Below are 22238 nucleotides of genomic sequence, written 5' to 3'. Positions count from 1 at the left end.
AAGTTATTTGTCACATCTGCCCTGTATAATTATTGATTACGAAGCGTAAAAGGCTATATATGTTTCTAATGTTCAATGGCCAAACACGAGCTGCACACGGACGACTTTCTGTACGGGGCGAGGGGCCTGGAATGATTGTAGGACCGAATTTACCCAAACATCCTCTTGTCATCACAAACGTCATAACAAATTGACACAGGGAAGCACAAATGAATGGGGAACACAATTGACAGGTGCTTGTGATTGGTGCGGGGTAATGAATCACATCACCTGCCAATTGTGTGTCCCAAACATTTGTGCGTCCTAAAGGAAGTTTACATATATTCAGTTCTGCAATCATTCCAGGCCCCTCGCCCCGTACAGAAAGTCGTCCGTGTGCAGCTCGTGGAAAAGTGGAGATATTTCAAATGGATATGAAACTAGAGGACAATTTATGACTCCAAGTCTTAGGAATTAATTATTGGGTGAGTACAGATGGAGTTTAGAGCACTTTTACGGCCGCGCAGATGGTCACTACACAGCGCGTCGGCGAGGGTGATCTATGACTGTGTATTTGGAATACATGAAATGTATGTAAGATCACACACATTCTAGGGTTACCCTATGCCCAGTTCAAATATGATTATTTTGGGGGGTCCCCATTATACAAAGATCCAGATGTAATATTTTATTGTTTCTTCATAATTAATATAAAGTGTATGTTCAGCAATAAATGAAATAAATGTCCATCTGTGTCTTACAGAGTCTGTCTGTCTGTCTGTCTGTCTGTCTCTGTTCATTCAGTGACAGTTACACACCTCCTCCACCAGGGGGCGAAAGGCATTAAGGCACCAGTGCCCTGGATCCTTCATTGCGCACGTTTGAAACACGTTGACCAGGAAGTAAGGTCGTGTAGTTCATTCTATGGTGTCTTTTGTCTCGGTGAAGAACGTCTCATAGTCATAAAGGAGGTAAAATGTCTCATAAAGGAGGTAAAATGGCTCTAAAAGGAGGGAAAATGTCTCTTAAAGGAGGTAAAACGCGTCAAATGGAGTCTGTACGGCTGAAGATAAATGGACACCTGACGTCGGTGGGAGAGGAGATGTTGTGTGTTTTGGAGAAACACACAAGCGGTGATGTTTGTTGGGTCAGAGTGTTTGTGTTGGAGCGCCTCAGTGCGGCTGCAGAGTTCATGTGCAGCCTCTTCCAGAGAGAGATAGAGACACTACACAACACACAACTACTACACACTACTGCAGGTATGTCTGTTACATGCACACCATCAGCCGTGGTTCACGCTACGCTCGTCTGTCACGAGCGTCATGGTGGAACTTCAACCTGGGTTTGGCACCTTCTCCATTTACAGCCCGTACATCTACATAAACGTTCACATTTTGAATATTAGGTGTTTACCCCACGGCCATGGATGTTACATTTTGAAATGGGCTGGTATAAGTACCCGCTTCATCCGTATTGTTAAATAAAAAGCATTTTAATCCAATCGGTGGCCATTTTCTCATAGAGTTGTAATGTATCAGAGTGCAATATAGCTCCCAACCGATAGGGTCGCGTAGTTGAAAGCATATGGAGGAAATGGCCACCGATCGGATTAAAATGCTTTTTATTGAAGAGACTATGTTTTGCACCCTGTCCGTCCGTCCGTCCGTCCGTGTGTCTGTGGACAGCTAATCTCCGGCGACGTTGGCTTGATCGAAACGAAACTGTGCACATTCACTCCCTGAATGCCAGAGCAGAACCTCTGCCCCAATTTTTTCACATGGGCCTCTTAGCACCACCAGGAGGCCAATTTTTGCAAAACATATTTTTTGACAGTACTCCTACAGATTTTGTCCAAACGTCACACAAATCGTTACACAGACAGTATCTCTGTAGTCATTAAACGAAACGGGTCTTTCAGATTTTTCATATTCCATCCTGAGTGGCTAAGATTAGCTTCCAAAGTGTGCAGGATTTCTGTGCAATTTCCGTGAAATTGTGCACGCACATTCTCAGTAGGCCGAGGAAGAAATGCCACTTGAAATGTTTCAAATCAGCCTCATGGTGGCGCTATAACAGGCCGATTTGTGTTTTTACCTATAACTGCACCGATCTGTGTAAAACCTTGTATGTGCACTCCCTAGGGGCCAAGGAAAAACCTTTGCCTTGCATTTTTCACATCTGCCTTTTATAGCGCCACCAGGAGGCAGACTTATGTAAACAAATTAATGGATACTATTTCTTTTTAATCCAAATTTCACGCAAATCGGTACACATGATCTCTATAGTCATGTGATCAAGACGGATCTATTTAATTTTTCATATTCGATCCTGATTGGCTAAGATTGACATCTAAAGTTTTCAGGAGTGACCCGTTTTCAACAAAATGCTGCAAATCATGAACGCAGTGTCCGATTGCGATGAAACTTTGCACGCACATTCGCACTACATTGAGGAACAAATGCCCTATCTTTGAATATATTTTTTTATATTACTCCTACAAATGTTGTCCAAACATCACGCAAATCGGTTCACATTATCTCTATAGTCAATTGACTAAGTGATCAAGACGGATCCGTCAAACTTTTTCACATTTCATCCTGATTGGCAAATTCAGAACATTGCTGGCCCACACTAACCTACCTGCCCTGGCAGAGACCTTTTTTCTTATAGGCTTAGACCTATGAGGTTTTGAGATAATTTCAATTATTTTGCATATTGTTGACACGTTGTATGCTTTTAGATCGGCTATTTCCGCTATTTTTGGAAACTTCCGAAAGTATGTTATTAAATATGTCAGTCATTTCTTTGTATACTATAGTTATTTGTTATATCTGCCCTGTTTAATGTTTGTTTACAAATCCTAAAAGCCAAACAGGTGTTCAATGTTCAATCCCAAAAACACAATTAAATAGTTAATCACAATTATTTGTGAGATAATGAATCGTCACGTAAAATGTCATAACTGTGACAGCCCTAAGACCTACATCATTTCAAAAAGACACAATCATCTCAAACACATTATAAGTATAGCCTACTATTTGACAAAAAGACGGGACAAGCTAATCTCTCTCTAAAACTAAAACATCCGGGACAACGCTCCACACGTCCCAGACTCTTCATCTTTCTGGCTCCCAAACTATGGAACAAACTCCCCCATTGCAATTAGAACTGCAGACTCACTCCCAATCTTCTGCCGTAATCTGAAGACTCACTTCTTCAGACTCCACCTCAGCCCGTAGCACTTGCCCTCCTAGCCTTGACGACCTTGCAGGATTATGCAAAGGCTAAAATGTAACTTTTAGCCTGTTATGTAGACAGATGCCAGGTCATTGTTGACCTGGCATCCTATAGTGTGTATAGTTTCAATGTATGCTGATGATAGGTTCTTGGTTAACGTGTGTATTAGTTATTATTAGATTATTGGTTTACTTGTGTATTACTGTATTATTAGATTACTATTTCTATGCATTTGATGTATTACGATGTATTATATTGTGTCCTTGCTTACTGTAAGTCGCTTACATTAAGACCAAGAGCGTCTGCTAAATGCCTAAACTGTAACAAAGCAACACTATTGTAGCACAAACCAGTCAGTGCCACACACACACACACACACACACACACACACACACACACACACACACACACACACACGGCATGCAGTCAGACAGATAATTGCTCGACATCTGCACATGCACGTACTTTGTTGTACAATGGCCAACATAACAGATTGTAAGTCCACAGCGAGTCACATCCGCGACGCGTTGTGGGCTTGTATGTCTGCTGTGTTCATCATCGCGTGACACCGTTGTGACACCGTTGTGACACACCGACGAAGCACAAATCACCACTGCCTGATTCGTCCTAATTTGTGCTCAGATATGATTGGCTCACATCTATTGCTTTACATCGCATTATTAGTTATTAGTTCTTTTTGTTTTGGTGAACGTAGGTGGAGGAGTTGGTGAAAAAAAGAAGAGGGATAAAGAAAGAAAGAAAACGTCCAAAGGAAAGAAGAAGACGGGTGAGAAAGACAACATTAGTGTCTGTATTGTGTATGTCAGGGGTGATGCAACTTTGATGATGTAGAGGGCCACTATATTTCCACACTCACTCCAGAGGAACACATTGCATATACTGTCGGGCAGGCACCTCTTATCTCCGTATTTTAACACATTCCCTGCCAGAGGGTTTTTTTTATTTTACTTCCCCCAGTGCCAGTGTTTAATTTTTTTTTTTTAAGGAGCCGAGATACAGGATTTTAAAGTAATAAGTTAACCAAGGAGTGAATGGAGCTAGAAATCTTTGGATCGTGATATCTCTGGTTCTGTGTGGATAAATCAAAAAAAAAGAAGAAAAACGGTTATACTCGTGGATGGATTTTTTGGCAGTAAACGGGTGTATTTTTCATCAACGGTTATACTCGTGATTGGCAGGTAAAGTGTTAACTTGTTTTCGTAAATGAATGTCGTACTTCGCCATTTCACACAAAAGTAGCACAGGTAGCTACTATCTACAAGCTCAAAACGCGTCGTAGCGCGACGCGTTTTGAGCTTGTAGATCTGCTATTTTTGAATTGGAATGCTTATTGTAATCCTGAAAAGTAACATTTTTATTTAATTTCAAATGCATTTAGTTATACTTATGTTAAAGGTAGGGTAAGTGATTTGCTTTGGTTAAAATAAGTGTTAAATAGCTCTATATTCTGATAGTATTCATTGCTATAGAGTGTTTGTTCAGTATTAGGAGTCTCCTTGTCTCTCCAGCTCTTTATTAAACAGAAAATGCATTTTCGTTTCAGTTTCAGTTTCATTTCCAATTTTATCCAATCAGGACAGAGAACTCAATCAGGATACAGATTAAACAAGTGAAATTGGAAGTGATGACACTAAGAAATGAGCAGACAAAATTGGAACTGGAACACTATACAAATTAAGCTTAAAAATGGGTACTTTCTCCTGATTGGCTGAGATTTTGACACCTACCGAAAAATGTATTTTCTGTTTATTAAAGAGCTGGAGAGACAGGGAGACATCTGTTACTGAACAAACACTCTATAGCAATGATTACTATCAGAATATAGTATTTTAACCTTTTAACAAAATACTTTTTGTTTTAACCCAAAAATATCACTTACCCTACCTTTAACTTTATGAACTTAAATACAAATACATTGGACATAAAAAAGACAGAATTGTATTACCAGTCATTAAGCTACTAATATAGACTGAAGTAATTAAAGCGGGTCATGTTTGCATGTTTGGAATTGTAACAGCTGAAATCAATAATATATCAGTATTCTGATATCAACCTGCGGGCCACATTAAGTGAAGGTGGGGGCCGCATGTGGCCCCCGGGACGCCAGTTGCCCATGTATTTTGTACGTGATTATGTCAGCAAGGTATAATTGACGGCGAGCTGGTCATTGTTGAAAAATAAACCCCGACAGGGTGATTAGTTATGGCGGTTTAAAGCCCAGCCAATAGGAACACAGAGGGGGGGCGTGGCTTAAGCAATTACATTCTGTCCACCTAGCAAGTTTAGGGGCTTTAGCATGCTGGGAACTGGAGTTATGGCTGTTTAAAGCCCAGCCAATAGGAAACACAGAGGGAGTGGGCCGTAAGCATTTACAGCCTGTCCCTATTGGCCGTCTAAGAGCACCCACCAAGTTTAGGGCCTTTAAACAGCCATAACTCCAGTTTCCAGCATGCTAAAGCCCAGCCAATAGGAACACAGACGGGGTGGGGCTTAAGCAATTACAGAGATGAGATGAGATGGGAAATACTTTATTAATCCCCAAAGGGAAATTGTGGTGTCACAGCAGCACAGTGTAACAATAAATAAGTAAACAACAGACAAACAAAAACACAACGAAACAGAGGGACACAACATAGACCAGGGTCGACAACATGCATTTAGGGAGAGTTCTTAAGCATTGTAGAGTCTGATGGCAGTTGGCATGAATGAGAGTCTGTACCGCTCAGTGTGCATGTTCGGGGGGAGAGTGAGCCTCTGGCTGAAGGTGCTCACCCTATCCTGCAGCTCGCCATAGAGTGGATGGGAGGGGTTAGCCAGGATGGAATTTAGTTTGTCCCTAATCCTCCTCTCTGCGACCGACTGCAGCCCTTCCATGCGGAGGCCAACCACAGAGCTGGCCTTCTTGATGATTTTGTTGAGCCTGTTTAGCTCCCTAGCCTTGATGCCCCCACCCCAGCATACCACTGCATAAAATAAAATGCTGGCTACAACAGATTTATAAAACATAGACAATAGCCTACTACACACATTGAAGGACTTGAGCCTCCTCAGGAGGTACAGTCTGCTCTGTCCCTTTTTGTAGACAGCCTCCGTATTATTCCTCCAGTCCAGATCCTTGTTCAGGTGGACGCCCAGGAATTTGTAGGAGTCCACGATCTCCACCTCTTCCCCCTGGATGGTGATGGGTACTGGGGGTCCTCCTCTTGCTCCGTCTGGCGTAAATCACCAGCTCTTTTGTCCCTATTGGCCGTCTAAGAGCACCTACCAAGTTTGGGGCCTTCATACCTCAATAGTTATGCCAAACTTCTAAATAGCTATGAATATGACTATGGGTTCACACATTTTTAAGTGTAGCAACAGTGAAAACAGCACATTTTAAGCCAACGGTGCTCTTGTTTTACATTCAACAGACCAGAAGACACTTACTTTCCCATAACTTGACAAAGCGCTCTTATTTTGAAGTCAAGGGTTTACGTTTGTCTGGCTTGACTCGTGCTAAGCTTTGCTTGACCGTTCAATAAACAAACGTCAGTAGGTAGGCTACTGGTGCTGCTGTTAGCTGCTGCGTTCTTGTATTTTCATACGTCGGTTAGGAACCGCAGCACATGCGACACAAGTCTGTGGTTGTTTTAATGTCACAGGCGGGACGCATGAGGCCGTGCTGGTCTCACGCATACGCCCGCCCTTCTTTTTGTGTGTGTGTGTGTGTGTGTGTGTGTGTGTGTGTGTGTGTGGTTGTGTGTGTGTGTGTGTGTGTGTGGCCACGTTCAGGTGTTTAGACAGATATCTCGTGTTGTGTGTATTGCGAACTAAAGATGGTTGTGTCCTCACTCAAATGCGCACTTGCCCGGTCGGGCAACCCGAAAGCAAACTCCACCTGCCACGGGTACTCGGGCAGCCGTTAGTGTCAACCCCTGAACGGGGCTTGCACCTGAACATGTCTATGTCTCTCAAATGCTGGGAGACGTAGCACTTTTTGGTGACTCATTTGGTATGTATATGTTACCAAATGAACACTACTAGTAATACTTTTGGAATAATTCCAAGATGTGACTACGCCACTCTCTTTAAGGGGAGAGACCCTGAACTGAATTATTTTACTGTTGTAACCAGACCTGGAATTTCTCATTTTAGGGGCCACTTGGCCTTTGGTGTTGTACATTTATTGAGGGCACAAAGGCCAGATGCCAGGGCAAGGAAGCCATCAAATAAAACAATGATGTTTTAAGTCCACGGAAATAATTAATTTAACTTGAAGGTTAAGGATGATTTAATTTTAATATAGTACAAGCATAGTATAACTATCTGTGAAATATTACCCATCACAATAATCACATTAGATTTGCATATTACAGATTGTATGTACATCCCCATAAGTTATTTTCATTCAAATGAAATGTGATAGAACTTTAAAGGGTCTACACCATGAAAATCACTTTTTTCTTGGTTTTTTGTATTTGTTGGGGTCCCCAGTGTCTCTTGTACCCCAAAAAATGTTTTTTTTTTAAAATTCAGTCATTCCTTCTCATTTCATGGATTTCCAGAATGGGCGTGTCTGAACAGGCGATCTCAGAATGGAAATGTTTATGATGTCACAAACATTAATGATGGCAAACCCAATGTTAAATGAAAAGTGCCCGAATCGCTCCGAAACTTTTTCTACCCCCCCTAAGTGGGGGTCTACGAACAAATACTTCGGGCTCGGATTTTGGCTCCGCCCCCCGGAAGTGGGTGAAACAGGCACCTCAAACACTTGGTGGAATTGTTAAAAAATGTTCAAAGTGTTTTTTTTTTTCGATTTTGTATTTTTCTTAGATGCTTCTTTTTATGCAGAATTAAAAAAAAAAATTTTTATTTTTTATTAACAGACAGAATTGCTCAGTAGCCCCCCCCTGCCCAATAGGACGTTTTGGTATTGCAGCTGAAAGTGCTGTATAAGCCAGAGACAATTGACTTGGGATGAGTATATCTGAGTGATGATTTAGGCTCAAACCTTTTGAAAAAGGTTTGAGGGACATACACCATATGATATTAAATATCAAATATTTTTTTTAATTCATGGTGTAGCTCCTTTAACAGATTTTTCACTATTTAAAATATAGTATTTCTTATTTCTATTTTCACCATTTAAATTGTTTTTAAATTATGATTTTAAAAAAAGTTATTAAAAAAGTTCTTCCACCCAACAGCGACAATATATAGCCTATATATGGTTCTGTATCAGTATATGAGTCTCAGAGTCTCATCTTGAAGAGCCTGATTCCAGGCTGTGTTTATTGTCGTACACCAGTGGCTCAGGTAGAAGTAGCTCGGGAGGGGAGTGGTCATCTTGGAAACGGAAGGTTCCCGGTTTGATCCCAGCTCCTCCCTAACTGCTCCCGGTGAGCAGGTTGGTGCATTTTATTGGTTGTATGGTTTCCTACACTGAGAATGTCTGAATGAGTGAATAATGCACTATTTAAAGGATTTCTTATGTTTAAAGGAAAATGTAAATTTCAAACAGTGTTTTTCTCTCGTTTCATCTTTTTTCCCCCTAGACTTCCTCGCTGTGTGTACAAAGGAGGTTCCTGCTGAACAGCAGGAGAGGAGCCCACATCTGGTCCAGGAAGAACCACAACCTCCACAGATCAAAGAGGCACTGCTTCGCAGACCAGAGGACGCTGATGATTCAACATTGACATTACTGGCATTAAAGAGTTTGATCGATGATGAAAACAGAGAGACAGAGCCTGTAGCCGGCACATCAACTGGATGCATGAAAACACAGGCTTATGTAGTGGGCTGGGCGCCGTCACAGCCAACTAGTGATGGCCAGCCCCTCTCTTCAGACTGTTCTGAAGCTGACAGCGATGACTGGGAGGAGACCAGGGAAGGTCAGTCGGCTTTAAACTCACTGAAATCACACAAGAAAATACATTTGGAAGGATACATTAACAAGCTGTCTCGAGACCTGAAAACTACCTCCATGAGGAGTCACACAGGGAAGAAAGGCTTTAGTTGTACAGATTGTGAAAAAACGTACACTCGAAAGGAATGTCTGAAGAGACACACAATGGTTCATACAGGGGAAAAACCCTTTAACTGTTCAGTGTGTGGCAAGGCCTTTGGTGACAAGAGTATTCTAAAAAGACACATGGTCACTCATACGGGGGAGAAGCCATTTGTTTGTAAAGTTTGTGACAAAGGTTTTGGTCACACAGGTAGTCTAAAAATACACATGAGGACTCATACAGGGGAGAAGCCCTATATTTGTACCGTGTGTGGCAAAGGCTGTGGTGAATTGGGTCATCTAAAAACACACATGAGGACGCATACAGAGGAAAGCCCTTTAATTTGTACATTGTGTGGCAAAGGCTGTAAAACAAAGTCTATTCTAAAAAGACACATGCGGATTCATACAGGTGAAAAGCCCTTTAAATGTACAGTTTGTGGCAAAGGCTTTACTCGAATGGACGATTCAAAGAGACACATGATAACTCATACACGTGAAAAGTCCTTTACTAAGTCCTTTACTTGTGCAGTTTGTGGCAAAGTCTGTTGTTCAATGCATAATCTAAAAAAACACACAGGGACTCATACAGGTGAAAAGTCTCTTACTTGTAAAGTTTGTTACAAAAGCTTTAGTGTACTTCAGGTTCTAAAAAGACACATGCGCACGCACACAGGGGAAAAACCCTTTACTTGTAAAGTCTGTGGCAAAGGCTTTAGTCGAATGGACGATTCAAAAGCACACATGATGACTCATACACGTGAAAAGTCCTTTACATGTGAAGTTTGTGGCAAATGCTATAAGCAAATGCGTGATCTAAAAAGACACATGAGAATTCATACAGGGGAAAAAAACACTTAGTTACAGTTTGTGGCAAGTGTGTTGGTCTTAACTCATTCAGTGCCACTGGACGTCTAAAACGTCCGTTGATATAAGCCCCGAGTGCCACTGGACGTCTAAAACGTAAACAAAAAAAAATCATTTTGTTTTCATTTTTTTGGGGGGGAAAACATGTTCAGAACCCAAGATATGATGATTTGAAGATTTGCTGCTCCATTCACTCTTTGTTTAACTGCTTACTGAAAATTTTGGCTGTGGCACAATTCCATAAATAAGCTGGGCACTGAATGAGATTAAGATGCACATAGGAAGATATGCTGCAAGGATCCATATAGGTTAGGAGTTGTTAATTTAGTAAAAAAATACATTTTATTTTTCTTCAAAGAAGCCATCTGAGTTGACACGTCATATCACTCACAGACAATTGTATGATCATTCATTCTAATCCAGGATGACAATGACAACTAAAGCAGAAGAATCACTTGTAGAAACATTGTTTTTAAGTCAATAGATTTGAATGCATATATTAAACGTGATGTTTTTAACTCTGACTCTGTACGAATTTCACCCACTTTGACAATAAAGTTGAATCAGAATCTGATGATGGAATATCAAATGTGTGTCTTTTAGTTTGATTGATTGCCCAAGTGAACACACAATTGTCAAATTGAAATATAATAAAGCTATATATACACCTATTGCCTAGGGGGGGAAACAGGTGGTAGTTTGGGCATTTTTGATTTTGCCTTTATATACATACTAGAAATATAAACTTAAAGTAATGTTTGGTCAGGTTCTCAGCACAACATCAGAATTATTATTTTGTACTCTGAAATACTTTTATCAATTAATGATGCATGGTATTTTCGGAAGCATATCGATATCGGTCGATATTTCATAAAAAAATGGTATTGCACAGATGTAAAAATAATTCTAATTATTTTCACTGAGCAATAAAAATGTGACCGCTAATATATGTTTTACTTGCAAAGCAGCCATTCTGCCTGTCTCTGTCTCTTTAAAGGGGAATACCACTAATTTTCAACATTCAACTCTGTCTATGATTACTTTTGGCTCCACCCCCTCAGCCAAAAGTACACCCTGCATATGTCACTGATCACTTGATCTTAGGCCTGACCTCGACTAAGTCGACTAGTCGACTGGTTAGTCGCGGGGGGTCCGAGTCGACTGCGTGTCTCTTAGTCGAATCTAGTCAGCCATTTTTAATGGCCAAATTTTTTTTTAATTGTTTTTTGGCCAAGTCTACACCTGCAACCACACGTAACTTCCACTTTATTCTTCTTATTCCTCGTCTTTGTATTGGTATTGTTTGTGTTGGAGCGCCTCAGTGCGGCTGCAGAGTTCATGTGCAACCTCTTACAGAGAGAGATAGAGACACTAGAAACTCTGCTGGAGACACAAAACAAACTGTGTAGACTTGGCCTTTTTTTTTATTTTTTATTAGTCGACTGCCAGTCGACTATTGGCAATTAGTCGCCAATTAGATTCGACTAAACAAATCCTTAGTCGGGGACAGGCCTAAGTTGATCTCAATCAATTCTCCAGCTCTAGGCAACATAGAACGGGGGGATATACTCCCTGCATATACTCTAGTACAGCGCTCAGGTGAATATATTACTGTCCACCACTGTCCCCAAAGCTTTCCCAAAGAGAGTCTCATCCTGTGAGAGATTCCTCTGATTCCAGGCTGGGTTGATAGTCGTACACCACTGGCTCAGGAGGTAGAGTGGACAACTTTGAATCGGAGGGTTCTCGGTTTGATCCCGGGCTCCTCCTGGCTGCATGTCAACGTGTCGTTGAGCCAGACACTGCACCCCTAACTAAGTAACTAATCCCATTGAGCAGGTTGGTTGTGTGAATGAGTGAATAATGCATTATTCAAAGGATTTCTAATATTTAAAGGATTTTACACTTACAAGAGCCCTTCTCTGCTGTCATGGACCACTTTGATCGATCTGCTGTGTTGGAAATAACTAAACCGCTGGTAAAGTCTATGGCAACCGAGTGGAACACAAACAACTAGGAAAGAGAAAAAAATTTAAATAAAAAATAAATGCTTTTTTCTCATTTAATCTTTTTTTCCCTAGACTTCCATGCTGGGTGTACAGGGAAGGTTCCTGCTGAGCAGCAGGAGAGGAGCCCACATCTGGTCCAGGAGGAACCACAACCTCCACAACACGAGAAGAGGAGCCTCAGTCTGGTCCAGGAGGAACCAGAGCCTCCACAGATTAAAGAGGCGCTGCTTCAAAGACCAGATGATGCTGATGGTTCAACATTGATGTTAATAGCAGTGAAGAACAGCTTTAGTTGTAACGATTGTGGCAAAATATTTAATCATAAGAGAAGTCTGAAGAGACACGCAATGATTCATACAGGGGAAAAACCCTTCACATGTACAGTGTGTGAAAAAGGCTTTATTAAAATGTATCATCTAAAAAGACACATAAAAACTCATAAAGGGGAAAAGCCCATACCCTGTGAAAACAGAATGACAGAGCCTTTAGTCAGCACCTCAACCAGATGTGTGAAATCACATGCTAATGTAGAGGACTGTGGAACATCACAGCTAACAGGTGACGACCGGCTCCTCTCTTCAGACTCTTCTGAATCTGACGCTGAAGACTGTGATGACTGGGAGGAGACCAAGGAAGGTCAGTCAGCTTTAAACTCAATGATATCACACAAGACACAAAATGTTGAAGGAGACAGCAACAAGCTGTCTCAAGACATGAAGAGCCAAACTGGGAAGAAACTATTTAGTTGTGCAGATTGTGGCAAAATGTTTAATCAAAAGGGACATCTGAAGAGACACGCAATGATTCATACAGGGAAAAAGGCCTTTACCTGTAAAGTGTGTGGCAGTAGTCTAAATGGTCATCTAAAAACACACATGAGGACTCATACAGGGGAAAGGCCCTTTACTTGTACAATGTGTGGTAAAGGCTGTATTACAACGTCTGATTTAAAAAGACACTTGAGGACTCATACAGGTGAAAAGCCCTTTACTTGTAGAGTTTGTGGCAAATGCTTCTGTCGAATGGACGACATAAAAAGACATATGATGACTCATACAGGTGAAAAGTCTGTTATTTGTAGTGTTTGTGGCAAAGGCTTTAATCGAATGCACATTTTAAATAGACACATGAGGACTCATACAGGGGAAAAGCCCTTTACTTGTACAGTTTGTGGCAAAGGCTGTAGTCAAAAGGGTGATCTAAAAAGACACATGGGGACTCACACAGGGGGAAAAAACACTTAGTGTCAGTTTTTGGCAAATGCCTTGTATCTGAATATATACTGCAGTATTCATATAGGGGAGAAGTTGTTAGTTGAACATTAATTAACATAGAGGATACACTTGATATCACACTCAAATGTATGATCCTTCATTCTAATCCAGGATGACAATGACAAGTCATAGATACTAAAGCAGTGGAATCACTCATATAATCATTTTTTTTAAGTCAATGGATTTGAATGCATACAATTAACGTGATGTTTTGACTGATTTTGTACAAATGTCACCCACTTTGACAATAAAGTTGAATCAGAATCTGATGATGGAATATCGAATGCTCGTGTTTTTTTTATCCTTCTGTTTTCACCTGCAACTCATAGGTTACTGGTACAATAATATTAATATGTCCATACATATAAAGATTTAAAATGGCATAATCATTATTGTATTAATTCAATGCATTATTCTATTCGTGAATCTGGGCTACTTTGGCTATTTTTGCATACATTTTACTTTCACTTCATATACTTTGTAAACAATGTTAGTGTACCAATATTTGGTATCATTCTTTTCAGCGCAACTTAATCTATATGACACATTGTTTCACTTTGACATATGTGACAATTTTTGACTGGAGGACAGTCATTTCGCTGGTGCCCATTATTCAGGAAAGGAGTTTTTTTTTTTTCCAAAACACTTTTTTTTAATACAAAATGAGTTAATAGCCCAGTTAGACTCTTCACATACTAGAGTATGTCTGACAGAAATTTTAGAGCTTAAATCGACATGTAAATATGAAATAAATGCATAAACAGTTATATATATATAAAATCCTCAGTTTCCATCCAAACATCGCGAAATTGCGGTGAAACCCACTATTTCTACCCGATCGTTTTGAAAGGTATCACTAGTCTGTTGGCTTATGTCTAATGTAAATGTAAAATAAAGATGTATAAACAATCATATTTTGTTAAAACTGTTGTGAAAAGGTATCTTTGTTAAGTCCTCCTGCACACTGGAACCAGCCGGTTCCAGCAGGGGCAGTGGCAAATGCTTGGTCTCAGAGAGCATACATAACAAAGACAGCCTAACCCTAACCCATGTAAACAAAGGATATGTAAATCCCGCTATGCATGATAGGATTGATAGCCCAGTAGTACTATCTCTGAATGAGATACATTCAACTGGTCTTTTCTCTACTGAAGAGTTTTAACTTGACTTAACTTCAGTTCTAAAAGATGTAGTTTCAAAACTATTCACTCAATCTTATTAACCAATATATCATTATTTTGCTATGATTCCCTGCTTTCATATGACATGAAAAAATGAAATTGAAAAAATGCTAGATGACTGTCTCCCAGTCAAATTTGGTCACATATTGGCCCCCAAAACACACAGATAAACATAACATTGAATTTGAAAAAATCTATTGTATTTACAATTTACAAAATCACAAACATGCTCAGCAATTTCGGTTGAAAAAGGTAAATATTGATTGCCCAAGTGAACATACAAAATGGTCAAATTGAAATAAAATCAAGCTACGTATATACTTACCTTTCAAAAGAAAACGGATGTAGTCTTATTTTTTGCAGTTTTGAATGCTTTTGCCTCGATATGCATACTAGAAATATAAACATATAGCAATGTTTGGTCAGGTTCTCAGCACCACATAGCCTATGTGACCTCACAATTATTATGTTTTACTTTGAAATACTTTATCCAGTCTCTCCCAAGGACGTTACACGTGCCGTCACGACCAAGTCCTAGCGATCCTTGCATCCACCCTGGAGGACAAACGAACTGCCTCCACCAACTCCCTAACACCACCAGCATCCAACCACCAACAGGCAACTACCTTTGTCCGTGAGGGGGCTAAGGTAACCAGGAGCGGCTCCACACCATCTGAGCGAGGCCAGCTACACTCAGGGCGTGACTGGAAGATGCTTGGTTGATATTGGCCGACAGCTTGTGTTTCCTCCAGAGATCGCAACAACCACCCTCAGACCTGACCTGGTGCTCTGGTCCCCTTCTCTAAAAAAGGTGTTCATCATGGAACTCATAGTACGCTGGGAGGACTCAGTGGATGAGGCTTATGAGCGGAAACACCTACGCTATGCCCAGCTTGCTGCTGAAGCACAACATCGCGGCCGGAACGCTGAGGTCCGCCCAGTGGAGGTGATGGGGTGCAGAGGCTTTGTGGAGAGATCCACCACCAGACTGTTTGCAGACCTGGGAGTCAGAGGCCAAAGGCCAGCCCTCAGCCGTCAAAGCTGCATCGGAGGCAGTGGTGTAAAGTAACTAAGTACATTTACTTAAGTACTGTACTTAAGTACAATTTTGAGATATTTGTACTTTGTATTTCCAATTTCCAATACTTTTACTTCTACTCCACTACATCTCAGAGGCAAATGTTGTACTTTTACTCCACTACAATTATTTGAAAACTTTAGTTACTAGTTACTTTGTAGATGTAAATTATGATGTTATAGAACATACATTAACCACTTTAGCCCTATTCTATACACAGGCTATTTGAAAATAGCAGATCTACAAGCTCACAACGCGTCGCATCGCGGCGCGTTGTGAGCTTGTAGATCTGCTATTTTCAAACATTTTAGTACTTTTACTTTTGGTACTTTAAGTACATTTTGATGCCAACACTTCTGTACTTTTACTCAAGTACATTTTGAATTCTGCACTTTTACTTGTACTTGAATTTGAGTACTTTTTCCACCACTGATCGGAGGCAGCCGAAAGAAGCAGCCAGTGGCTTTTTATGAGGAGGAAAGGGCCCTGCTGGGCCCCAAAGTAGCAAGCCAGGAGAATTGCGGTCAGCTTAGGCTTGACTCAGGGAAAAGGACGCCCATGCCATGCATATAGTCCCATGAGAAGCCTGCAGTGGTGGAAAAAGTACTCAAATTCTTTACTTAAGTAAAAGTATCAATACTGCAATATAGAAAGTCCGGAATTCTAAATGTACTTGAGTAAAAGTACAAAAGTGTTGGCATCAAAATGTACTTAAGTACCAAAGGTAAAAGTACTAAAATATTTGAAAATAGCAGATCTACAAGCTCACAACGATCGCGACGCGAGCTTGTATTTCTATTTTCAAATAGCCTGTGTATAAAACAGGGCTAAAGTGGTTAATGTATGTTTCATAATATCATACTTTATATCTGAAAAGTAACTAGTAACTAAAGTTTTCAAATAATTGTAGTGGAGTAAAAGTACAATATTTGCCTCTGAGATGTAGTGGAGTAGAAGTAAAAGTATTGGAAACTGGAAATACTCAAGTAAAGTACAAATACCTCAAAACTGTACTTAAGTACAGTACTTAAGTAAATGTAGTTACTTTCCACCACTGGAAGCCCTGCCATTCAACATGAAGGCAACTCTCATGACTAATTGGGAATGACAAGCTCAGGGCTGATCCCCCTGTAGCCGGCCACCTTTGGCGAGGGTGTATAGTATCGAGGCCCGAAACACCCCAAGAACCAAGGGAACACTACTGATGATCAGTGGTGGAAAGTAACTAAGTACATTTACTTAAGTACTGTACTTAAGTACAATGTTGAGGTATTTGTACTTTACTTGAGTATTTTCAATTTCCAATACTTTTACTTCTACTCCACTACATCTCAGAGGCAAATATTGTACTTTAACTCCACTACAATTATTTGAGAACTTTAGTTACTAGTTACTTTTCAGATATAAATTATGATATTATGAAACATACATTAACCACTTTAGCCCTATTTTATACATAGGCTATTTGAAAATAGCCGATCTACAAGCTCACAACGCGTCGCGAAGCGACGCGTTGTGAGCTTGTAGATCTGCTATTTTCAAACGTTTTAGTACTTTTACTTTTGGTACTTTAAGTACATTTTGATGCCAATACTTTTGTACTTTTACTCAAGTAAATTTTGAATTCTGAACTTTTACTTGTAACTTGTTTTATTTTGCAGTATTGGTACTTTTACTTAAGTAAAGAATTTGAGTACTTTTTCCACCACTGCTGATGATGCGTCCCAAATTACAACCTAACCCCAGCTCCATTACAGCCACCACTCATCACTCTCATCACTCTCATGTACGTGCCTGCACAAAGGAAATCTACACCGTATCCTTTGTTTCATAAACCCAACTCAATGTATTTGACCCCAAAACACGGCAAAAGTATGTCATCAGATTTGTAAAATGATGTGTTTGATACTTGTAAGAAGCAGTGGTTCACTGTGGATTGTTTGACTGGTGGAGCGCTACGTCACGCTGACGTGCACACACGAGCGTTTGAAATAGCCTCTTTTATATTTAGGCCTATTTATTAACCCACTGCACAAGCAATTGTTTATATTGCGTAAGCAATCTAGGAATTTGAGCGGACAGTAATGATGACTCATTATTTAAGCTGCTATTAACCCATTAAAACCGGGAAAGCATCCATGGCATTTTAGATTATAGCATTGGCTATTCAAAAAAAGCAGATATATAAGCTCACTGCGTGACACTTCGTGCCACGCTGCAAGATTGTATATCTGCAATTTTTAGTTTTTATAATTTTTGAAAATCTGTGTTGCCGAAAACAGTCCGCCTCCAATAAACTTCTGTTTTTGGAATCAGAGGGGTCAAATAGTGCTGGCAATCGTGTCTTTGGGGCTGTTTGGAGTTGGCAAAGCCATTTTCATTCATTTACCACTCACCTAGTCTGAGAAAATAGGGGGGGGGGGGGACAGTTCCTGGCAATGCAATCTGTATTGCGGAAAACTGTCAGCCTCCAATAAACTTCTGTTTTCGGATTCAGTGCCGTCAAATATAGCTGGCATCGTGTCTTTGAGGCTGTTTGGAGTTGGCATAGCCATTTTCATTAAGTTTACCACTCACCTGGTCCGAGAAAAGGGGGACAGAGACTTCCTGGACAGGAAATCAGTATTGCCGAAAACAGTCCGCCTCTTTTAATTAAAGTTTTCTTAAGCGGTGAGGTCAAATTGTGCTGGCATCGTGTCTTTGGGGCTGTTTTGAGTTGGCAAAGCCATTTTCATGAATATCATGTCCTCTGAAACCCTCCCAGTCTCCGAGTCAGACCGCATCCATTCCAAATTCCTATATTGTTCACAGTAGCTATGGGGTACAATTACAATATTTCCAACGGAGGTGAACCACACACCCTTATAAAAAATGAAAATAAACTCATAGCGGTCACAAGTTTGTTACAAAATAAATTGTATTTAATTGTATAACAGAAGAGAATGTTTGCCTTATCAAAAATACCTATATAAAGACACACAGCAGACACACACACACACACACACACACACACACACACACACACACACACACACACACACACACACACACACACACACACACACACACACACACACACACACACACACAGAGGTAGGATGAAGTGATGACATGGCATAAGTCTCTCAGGCACGTTCCAAATATGTACTATGATAATTAGACGGTCCAAACCAGTGGTTCCAAAACGTTTTGGCTCAAGACCCATAACAGAAATCAAACCTTTTCCCCGGGACCCAATTTTGTGAAAATAGCAGATCTGCAAGCTCACAACACGTCGCTTAGCGCCACGTTGTGAGCTTGGATATCTGCTATTTACACTATTTCTTAAGCTTAAAAAAATACATATATAGAAATTATTTTTGAATTGTTTTGAATTGATGATGAAGTAATCTTTTGAAATATTATGTATTATTAAATGTAGGAAACAAAAGAGGGGATATTTATTCGCGACTCCAAAAAATTGGTCCACGACCCAAACACTCAGTTAAAAAAAAAACGCAGCTGGTCAGCACTTTATTACAGCATTATTGCAGGCATTGATGAATATATCAATGAACTAATGAATTGAATTCATGCATATAATAATGAATTGTGTTGTTTTTATCTTGACAAATATGGCTATACTCATATTGTTCATGAGTTGCTTTAAAAATAAAGGATAAAAAAAAAACCCCACAAGCATTTGATATTCCATCATCATATTCAGATTCAACGTTATTATCAAAGTGTGTGCAATTCGTACCAGCTCCCATCATTTGCAGTTTCAAGAAAGGGTTAAAGAATAGAGAAAGAAACTCATGACGTTCACTCCACTACATTTCAAAGACAAATATTGCACTTTTTAAAAGTACATTATGAGTTAAACACTTAACACATGCGTCACGTGTAGGTAACTTTTAAAAAACATGTGAAGAAAGTCACAAATACGATTAAAATCAACCTTCAACATTTTAAACAAATTAGACCCTTCCTGACAGTTGGAGCTGCCAGATCGTATCTTCACTGTATGATCCTATCACACATTGAATACTGTTTTACAAACTGGTCATGCACAGGCGTGATGATTCTAAAACCCATTGAGCAGCTCTGCAAAAGTGCGCTCAAAGTGTTTGACAGGAAGCCTCACTCTTATCATCATTTTAGCTTCGACAACTTCAAAATGTTCAAACAGGTTGGGGTCATATACAAGACCCTACATGGTCTGTGCCCGCCCCCCCTAAGTGAATTCATTAAAAGGAAGCCTGAAAGAGGAATCAGTACCAGAGCAACCACTCAAGGAGATTGTGAAGTGTCGCACCAGCAAACAACTTTCGGTCAAAATGTCCTCTCAGTACAGGGTTGTGCAGCATGGAATGGCCTTCCTCTACGTATGCAAGGGATTGTGCTACATTTCCATCTTTTAAATGTGAAAAGATGGTTGCTTGAAAACCAAAGCTGCAACCATTTGTGATCATGTTTTAGGTTTATTTTTAGGCTATGTAATGTTATGTAAATGTATTCCACCGTTTGTCTGTCTTTTTTTCTGATTTTATGTTTTGTGTGAGGACTGCGGATGAAAATGAGCATCTTTGCTAAATCCGGTGTATTTACGTTCATGTAGCCTGAGGCAACGAGCTCAATCGATGGTCTTGAAGGGCGGATCCTAACCCAGCCGCCTGGATTTGTGCGGGGCTTCCTATTGCTTCACCAATCTATGTCCCCGCCTCCCCCCTCCCCCCCCGGCCTGTGCACGGAGCACGCTGACGTCACCAAATTTAGAGCGACGCCCCTCTGTACTCTGATTGGTTAGGAGATAACAAGGTCCTAAGACCATCGTTCCTGCATGGCTCCCCCAGGCTTTTTTTCTTTTGTAACAAAAAAAAAAGCATGGGTTTCCGAGGCTAACGTTCATGTGACGTTCATTAATATGCTCTGTCCTGTCTAAATAAACAAATAAAGTAAAGTAAAGTCACAGAGAAGTCAGCCCAGTTAACTTTGCTCAGGGAGCTCTCAGAAGGCTCTTTTCCTAAATATTACGTTCATACACACTCATATTTGTTTGATCTTAAATGCTTTTTTAAATTTTATTATAACAATATGGCACCTTGATACCACACTACCAGAGAGAGAGAGAGAGAGAGAGAGAGAGAGAGAGAGAGAGAGAGAGAGAGAGAGAGAGAGAGAGAGAGAGAGAGAGAGAGAGAGAGAGAGAGAGAGAGAGAGAGAGAGAGAGAGAGCTTCTGTAGAACTACTTTTTAGATGTATTTAATATATAGTATAGTATATAATATATGATATATTATAATATATCAAATAACATGTATCATTATTAATATCAATTTCTATTATTCTTTTGTTTAAAGGAAAAAATCTAATTGGTTTTACCCAGTTTTTGGAGGGGAATATGTGTCCATGTGTAGCTTGAATTTTATTTCAACTTGACCATTCTATGTACAAGTGCAAGCTATGTTTCGACATAAAAAAAATAATATATATATATATATATATATATATATATATATATAATATGTATATATATATTGAGCATGTTTGTGCTTCGTACCAGGGGGTGTACTGGAGGTGGCGCGCGGTGGAGCGCCGCCCCACTAGTTGCAGAGTGCCCGCACATGCATGGACATGCACGTGCGTACCCGTGAGAGTGCGTCTACCGCGCATATCGATCAAAAACAACGATTCACACCTCTTACCAACACTTACAAAAGCTGCCGAGTGACAACAGTGTGAATTAACATAGGAATGACCCTTACTGGATACACATGGTCCACTGTGTGGCCTGCTAAGTACTGTAGGTGTAGGCATAGTCTACTGTCAGATGTTCTGAAGCAGTCCAGAGAGAACGTTTGGATAACAGCGGCTGATGGATTCATGGACTAAATTACAGGAGTCTGCAAGGTAAATGCATAGGACAACACTAACGTATCCCCATTAAACAGAATCAAATTCAAAATATGTTATATATAGGTCTAAATATTAAAGAGGATATTTCAATCGCGCGCACGTGAGTGTGACGTGGCACTCCACTAGTCAAACAATCCACAGTAAACCACTGCTTCTTACAAGTCTCAAACACATCATTTTACATATCTGATGAAATACTTTTGGTGTGTTTTGAGGGTCAAATACATTGATAAAGCATTTCAAAGTAAAAAAGTAATAATAATTGTGTGGTCACATACAGTATGTGATGACCTGACCAAACATTGCTATAGGTTTATATTTCTAGTATGTATATCAAGGCATAATCAAAAGCATTCAAAACTGCCCAAAATAAGACCATACCCGTTTTATTTTAAAAGGCAACAGGTATATAGCTTGATTTTATTTCAATTTGACAATTCACTTGGGCAATCAATATTTACTTTTTCAACCTTCAACAGATATTCCTGAGCATGTTTGTGTTTAATACAAAATTAAATACAATCGTATACAAATACGATTTTTCAAATTCAATGTTATGTTTATGTCAAAGTGAAAAAAATTGTTGTCATGTACATTAAGTTAAAAAGAATGATACCAAATATTGGTACCTTCCATTTTTTAAAATAAAGTACAGTATATGAGGTGAAAATAAAACTTATGCAAAAACAGCCAAAGTAGCCCAGA

The 22238-nt window shown here is 39.9% G+C and overlaps 1 protein-coding gene across 1 annotated transcript in view; it reads left to right on the top strand.

The window, feature by feature from the left end:
* Positions 1-22238, top strand: part of LOC308101598 (uncharacterized protein) — a gene marked incomplete at its 3' end in the record, with an annotated part of 59405 nt that overhangs the window by 21584 nt on the left and 15583 nt on the right. The window contains exons 2-4 of the mRNA XM_080451019.1: positions 993-1238; positions 3932-4003; positions 8775-9110. Coding sequence (XP_080307145.1) covers positions 993-1238; positions 3932-4003; positions 8775-9110 — 654 coding nt within the window. The remainder of the gene's footprint in view (positions 1-992; positions 1239-3931; positions 4004-8774; positions 9111-22238) is intronic.

This window comes from Gymnoscopelus braueri (genome assembly GCF_963280865.1).
Source record: "Gymnoscopelus braueri genome assembly, chromosome: 15".
Lineage (NCBI taxonomy): Eukaryota > Metazoa > Chordata > Actinopteri > Myctophiformes > Myctophidae > Gymnoscopelus > Gymnoscopelus braueri.
Note: the sequence above shows the minus strand (reverse complement) of the source record. Positions and strands in the feature narration are given on the sequence as shown.